The 7,370-nt window shown below is 38.9% G+C and overlaps 1 protein-coding gene across 1 annotated transcript; it reads left to right on the forward strand.

The window, feature by feature from the left end:
* The first annotated feature begins 372 nt into the window (after nucleotides 1-372).
* Nucleotides 373-2,547, forward strand: LOC148041650 (uncharacterized). The gene is made up of 2 exons (XM_087688594.1): nucleotides 373-1,043; nucleotides 1,195-2,547. The coding sequence occupies exons 1-2, from the start codon at nucleotides 1,008-1,010 to the stop codon at nucleotides 2,272-2,274; spliced, it is 1,116 nt and encodes a 371-aa protein (XP_087544720.1). The 5' UTR covers nucleotides 373-1,007; the 3' UTR covers nucleotides 2,275-2,547.
* Nucleotides 2,548-7,370: the final 4,823 nt, after the last annotated feature.

Consider the following 7,370-nt stretch of genomic DNA (forward strand, 5'->3'; position numbering starts at 1 on the left):
TGTACTTTACCTATACTCTATAAAAATATTCACACATAAAATTAAAACCAAGCCTATTTATCTTTATCTAACGTATTGGTGTTCATATATTATTCAAGTAGTGATTATTTTAACCGTATACTTGCAAAGTGAACCAAGTACTTTACATGTCCCAAGAACTTGTCACCTTTAAACAACATTTGCAAGAACTAAAATGGTTAACACACCCTTAACTAGTTGCACAAGTTAATGTAGTCCATTCGTTCCTATTTCTATTGTAGACTTTAACTTACAAGTTTCACAAGTTTTAAGCTGAAAAAGTTGAGATATTTTCTAGATAGAGGTGGTGCTTCAAAGGAGACAATCCTTCTTAAATGGTTTTGCCCAGGAAAATTGTCTTTGAAGAAAGATATAATCTTGTAGAACCTTGAAGAAATCGTTGGCTTGCTCCAAGGTTCATGCAAAAGCTTTAGCCCTCCCTCGTTTGCTAGAGCCGTAGAAAAGCTTAAAGCCTAGTCCGTTTACTTGTTGCGTGTCTTTATTGGACGAGTACTATAGCAGACTAGCAGCCTGGACTACTAGTGTCAAGTATTGTTTATGGTGAAAGGCGTTGATCGGCTACCGATGCGCTCTTGTGCTTGTTTATGCTTTGTTTCAGTGCCATCCTGTCGACTGTGTCTGTCTTTCCGTCTCGTGGAAGTGTATTGTGTACCAGCCATGACAAGATAGCTCTTACCACCAGCTATCATCCGCTCGAATTCATCAATGTGTCAAAAGAAGAGAAGGCAAATGCACCAACATTCATTGAGTGGCGCGCTCGCTCTATCTAGAAATGAGGGCAGGCGGCCGCCCACTAGGGTCTTATCTGTGATGGTTCCCTGGTGGTCTTGGGGCGGAGAGCTCCACTGAGCATAATATCATGCTAATGGAAAGACCAGTGAAGGCAGGACTCCCTCAGGATATTGATCAAGCGATCAGTCGTGTTATGTGTATTGTGATCGACGATTGCAGCAGTACTGTGGGGACTCATGGCTCCGAAGAGAGCTTATACTCGGAGGAATATGGTACGAGTGATACTGAATTGTATGAATAATTGACTGAAACTGTAGGACCTAGGTTCTGCTTATGCAGTACTGTTAGCGAGACCACGTTGTTGTTGGTGCTGTAATAAGTATAACTTATCCTGCTAGTAGTCGTCTGATGCTAAACGTGCAGGATTATTGGGCGATGACGGACAGCATGGAAGAAGACGGGGCAGAGGCTGATGGTATCCATCATCAGAAGCCAGGGAAGAAGAGGAGAGGGCGGCCGCGGCGTCGGATCAAGACGACATTGCTGCCAAAGGAGGTGGCGGCAGCGCTAGGTGTGCTGAAGGCGGCTCCGGCGGCGAGGACGGCGGCTTTCGAGGACCAGTGCGTCCACCTGGGCGGCGGCGGTGGCGGGGTGCGCCACATGGCCGGACTCCTCGGCCGCAAGGTGCAGGGCGTGGTGGACGGCACATTCGACGCGGGCCTCCTCGTGAGCCTCCGCGTGGCCGGCGACGCGCGCGAGGTCGTGTACCACGGCGTCATATTCGGCCCGGGCCTGTCGGTGCCCCTGTCGCCGGAGCTGGACGTGGCGGCGGATGTGAGGCGCACATTCAGGGCCGCGCCGCCGCCGCCAGAAGAGTCAGCCAACGCTGCGCCAGCTGGCCCCCCTCCGCCGTCATCTCGGCCTCCGCCGCCAGTCACATCATTAGCGGCCCCCTCTCCTCCTTACGAGCTGCTACCACCTCGGCAAGCCCCGGCTTCTTCTTCCCTGAACCTAATCTTCTCTCACCCGCCGCCACCTCAGTTATCATCCTGCTTTAACCATAATTCATTACTTAACCCTAATTCATCGGCATCCTTCAACCCAAATCCACTACTTAACCCCTTCCCTAACTCCAGTGCCAGTTCCGAGTTCCCCCTTCCCCCTCTCCCTCGTCACCACAATCCTAACCTCGCATCAGCAAGCCCTTTCCTCAATCACACGGCTGCTACTAATTTCACCTCGATCCTTCATAACGCGCCTGCAGCTTCTCTTTCTTTTCATCAATTGTCAGCTGCTGATGCAGGACAACTCCGCGGATCTGGCCAGCTGATGCAGGGTAGTAGCTTCGGGCACTTTGCCGGTCCCAACGTCGCATCCTCTCCTGACTTATCTGCAGGCTACTCCTCAGCAACAGCGGGCGCTCATAATTATCATCATCAATTCGGGGCGAATCCTTATCACAGTAGTACTGGAGATGCTGCTCTCAGTCATGGCCCCTGCTAAGTATGCTCTAATTCCAACGGTTACACCCAAATTTTGTAGCGGACCCCTGACATTTTGCAATGGACTTTTACATCGCTCGCTGGATGCAGCTACCGATCCGAACGTAGAAGACGGTTTGCCCGCATTGCTCGAAAAACACTTTTTTTTCCTCAAGAAGGTGAAAAGCCTTCCAATGAAAATTTTAACAGGTGACATGCCTATCTTTGAAGGTTTTTATACTGAAATTTAAAAGGTGAAATGGCTATGTTTGAATGCTTTTATACTATACTCCTTCCAATTGGAAAGTTTCCTCACCTTTTAATATTAGTTTTGAAGATAAGATTCAAATTGTGAAAGTGGGATTACACTAAACCTTGGTTTTAAAATATGAATCTCTTTAATGAGAACGAGTAAACATATCATGTCCTATCTTCGTCGTAGTTTTCACAAGTAGTGTTTCAAAATCCTTGTCTAAACTATTGACCATCTTGATAAAAACATGCCAAAAATTTTCAATGTTATTGACTTGATGTAGCTACATCCCCGAGCATGTTATATAAAGACAACTGCTTCTGTCAATACCAAAGCTCGTAAAAGAAGACTCTTTGAGGATTAATTAACAAATTAGTTTTATGTGCATTATTGTTTGAAAGATCAACTAATCTAATATTCTATTTGACTAGTGCTCCAAAGTCCATAGCATCTCATTGTTTCTAAAGTAAAATATTCTTACTTTCTTAAAAAATTGCTCCTAAATAAATGTGGTTTTTACAAATATATATAGTCAATTTGTAAAAGAATGGTAAGCATTAGGGGATTTTAAGGTCTTCAAAATGCCTTTTAGAATATACAGAGAGTATGCTTTAGACTAATGGGTGCAAAATCTTTATAGTAACACAACTTCTATTTTGAAAAATTGAAAAATCATTTTATAAAAAGATATAAATATTACAAAAATTTATTATGAATATCTATTTTTAACATCTCATAATTATAATTATGATATCTTTTGCATTACTTCTATAGGGTCTTTCCCACTTTACATTAATAATATTGTATGATAACGACAATTGAATTTCAATTCAATTTATTATAAAAACCTTAGCTATCATATTTTCTCCCTCATTTGTTTTGTTCTTTTCATCTCTTTTCTTTCTTTGTGGTAGTTTGTTTCTCTCTCACCCCTCTCTTTGCCATGGGTACATATATTTGGCGTTCAACAACTACCTGAGCTCTAAAATCACATCCATATCAATGTTTCCAAACAAATGGAAGATGGATTCCTAGTATCATTAGTAAAGGTAGTTGGATTACCATATGACAAGCAAAATGCAAGAAAAGACAGAGACTCCAAAGCTCTTTAATCTTTGCTTAACAAGGTAGAATCTAATATTTCACTTGGACCAAACAAGAATAACATAAAAGATGTACTAGTATAACATGTGTTTAAGCACAAACAGTTGCATTTGAAACCTGCAACTTTAAATATTTCATTATATAGACTATATTATAAGTATTTAATTCTCAATGTTTAAAAAAACTTGGAATTAGATTCTATTTTGATAAATTTAATTTTTATTTATAAATTTTTATCTCTTTAATATTTAGGAATGGTAACAAGTGAAGTCTATATTGAGTTTATTGATGTTGTACAAAAGTAAGAGAAAAATATAACTCATAGAGAACAATACTATTTTATGACCATGCTTATATTATTCCTATGTAGCATGGTCAATGGGGAGCAATATCCCTTTGTTCTTTGCCTAATTTTAAGAGCCTTGAGTGGCTGTTATCGAGTAGAGCCAACCTAATCTCTTAAGTAGGCTAAGCAAGATTTCTTTGTTTATACCTATTAATATATTTGTTGATTTATTTTCCAATGTTAAGATAAAAAGGTTAAAGGCTATGTTGTATATGGTCATATTTTATAATTTATTAATAGAGAGATGGGATACTAGGATAGAATGCAAGATAATTATAAGATAGATCAAGACTCTATTGCTTGTTAGTACATGGTTGTTACTCAAAATTTTATCCTTAGCTTTTATTATAATAGATGGCATTATGTTGGTGGTAGTCTACTTACTTTGGTAAAGATTATATCACCATGTATACCACATCAACTAAGGATGGATCTATAGAATTAACAAACTAAATTACCATATTCATTTGTATTTCAACTTCATATTGAATGAATAAGTTTCTCTAATGAATTATACATATTTAGATACATATTTGATTCCACTTCTTGAATGATAAATATTTATGTTAAATTTTTTATATTTATCAAAGAAGAGAGAGAATAATATATAGTACAAGGATGTTAAAGAGAATATCTATTCATTATTAATATAGACATAAGTATGGATATTGCAACAAATTTCTCTTTGCTTTCTTCATGACTTACATAATAAGAGGTCTTATAAGGCCACATAGAAAAGCTATGCCATTTTTCTAAGACTTCTCATAGAAGAGATATCCTTTTTAGGAGTCATTTTACTTTTCTTTGATACTTTGGTTGCCTTAAGTGTTAAGGGCATGCTTTCACCTACTACATTTGTCATGTGGGTGTCTCTCCTTCCTTATTTAGTTTCATAGTCTATGTGACATGCTTGTTTCCTGAGTCTTCTTGTATGCAATTGACAATTATGTACTTAAAGAGCTTTGTTCTTACATATCAACATGCTCACTATTTTAATATTCCTTAGAAAATTACCATACTTTTGAATGAAAAGAGTGTTTTTAACTACTATTTTACAATAAACTATCTCTTGAGTGAAACTCTATCTTGAAGTTAAGCATCATCCACATTACATTTATAAGTTTATTATTGTTAAGATAAATAAACTTAACCAATCTTCTAGCATTGCAATTGTTAAGAGAGAGAGAGAGAGTACGAGAGAGATACATAAGACATGCTCCCAAAGAATGATTCATATTGATGTAGAGTTAGTATATATAGGTGAGACCCAAGTCAAGTGAGAGATGATATATATAGTTGTAACATCCCCACTCAAACAAAGGTCTCTGGTCGCGAGTGAAAAAACCCTTGGGGAGAACAAGGGAAAAACCTGAGCCCCTACACATACCTACGATACAAAAATGATTTACTATAAAGTTTTCTTGAATACAATGATACATGCCTCAATTAGTGAGACAAGAACTTGGAACAATACCAAGTGCATGTCTTAATGAACTAAAGTGAGCTTCACTAAGATCTTTTGTGAAGATGTCTGCAACCATTTGATCACTGGGACAATGCTCCACCATAATGGAACCTTTCTTAACTTCATGTCGAACATAATGATAATGAATAGCAATATGCTTTGATTTACTATGTTGTATATAGTCTTTGGTAAGACTAATAGCACTTTGGTTGTCGCATCGAAGAGGTGTACTAGATGATGAAGGATGTCCCAAATCTATAAGTAGTTGTCGAAGCCAAACTAGCTCGCGAGCTGCTAATGATGCAGCAACATATTCGGCCTCAGTTGTAGAAATCGCAACACATTGTTGTTTCTTGCTGGACCAAGAAACCAAACATCAATTTACAAAAAAACAATTTTCACTTGTAGATCACATGGATAAATGTGAACTTGCCCAATCAGCATCTGTATATCCAATAAGGTCAAGAGAAGTTGAAGAAGATAAAGAAGAATCCTCTCGACGACGATAAATAAGATCAAACTCCTTAGTACCCTTGAGGTACTTAAGAATACGTTTTGCAGCACTCCAATGAATAGTGGAAGGGGAAGAAAGATACTATCCCAAAAAAGTTAGCTGCAAATAAAATATTTGGTCTTGTGTTTAAACCAATAAATTGAAGACAACCAACAAGATTAGCAAAAGGTTGATGAATGGCTGATTCTTCATTGCGTGTTGTAGATGTACCCTTGGTAGAGCTCGAAAGAATGGGAGTGTTGGCAGAGTGCACATTTGTCAACCCAAACTTCTCAACAATATCATTAATAAACTTTGTCTGGCGAAGCAGAAGAATGCCTTGTTGTCGGTGTCGTTGAACTTGAATACCCAAACAAGAATCTATCTCACCAAGATCCACCATTTCAAATGCAATCGATAAAAGCTTCTTCATAACATCCAAGAAAGAAATATTATTTGACACAAGAATAGTATCATCAATATATAGAGAAAGAATAATAAAACATTTGTCCTCCCTTTTGATGTAAAGATTTGGGTCAGCAAACTGCATCCTGAGCATCCTGCCAATCAGTTTTAAGACCCATAGGCTTTGTGCGATCTTCAAGAAGCTCACCCAATTCTTCTTGAAGAACAGGATTTGCAGCTTGCAAGAAAAGCTCAACTTTTTCAACATCCAATGCTCTTTGTTCAATGGCATCAAGCTGACTATACCTCTCTTCGAATTCTCGAATCAACTCTGAAGCAGCGAGACCTTTGTTTGGCATGTAGACCCACTCTCGGAATGACCGCCGAGTAGCCATACCAAAGTCCTCAAGGAAGTATTCTTCTTTCAGGGCCTTCTTAAAATCTTGCCAATGTGTATTTTGAATAAAAAGATCAGTCACTTTTGTCCTCAAAGCAGGTGTGACAAGACGAAGGAAGTACTTACTCATATGTCCAGCAGGAACTCCAAAAAACCCCATCTTGATCTCATATGTCTTCAAATATGCTGAAACATTACGCCCGTCAAATAGCTTCTTCTCATTTTCAACTGCTTCAATAGCCTTAGTCGCGCTGTTTGCATTCTCCTGCTCCGAATAGAGTTGCCTTTGCTGAGACAACTGCTGTTGATGCAATTGTTGCTGCTGTTGCATATACAATTGTGTTTGCCGATTTTGGAGCTGCATATACATGGACATATTCTGCAAAATCTGCTTTAGATCCTCCATTGAAGTACTTGACGCAGCAGTCATTGATGGAGCTGAAGTAGACGCAGTTGGAGTTGTAGAGGAAGCTGAAATAGAGGCTGAAGTATCTCCCATCCTGAAATTTCTGCGACGCTTTCACGTCGGGTTCACCAAAGATGTCGAAGGGTTTGTGAAAGCAAAGTCGCATCTTCAGAAGACCTTGATAAATTTCAGTATAAAAGATCGAACAGATGAATAAACAAGATGAGAAAATAATGTCAGGACTCTGTT

The sequence above is a fragment of the Lygodium microphyllum genome, chromosome 1, assembly GCF_053477565.2.
Source record: "Lygodium microphyllum isolate KBCC chromosome 1, Lygodium_microphyllum_v1.1.10, whole genome shotgun sequence".
NCBI lineage: Eukaryota > Viridiplantae > Streptophyta > Polypodiopsida > Schizaeales > Lygodiaceae > Lygodium > Lygodium microphyllum.

Bases quoted from the DNA above. Each gene is read 5' to 3' on its own strand.
- LOC148041650 (XM_087688594.1), top strand. From the start codon at position 1,008: ATGGCTCCGAAGAGAGCTTATACTCGGAGGAATATG. The intron at 1,044-1,194 runs GTACGAGTGATA...CTAAACGTGCAG, and splicing joins CTTATACTCGGAGGAATATG to GATTATTGGGCGATGACGGA.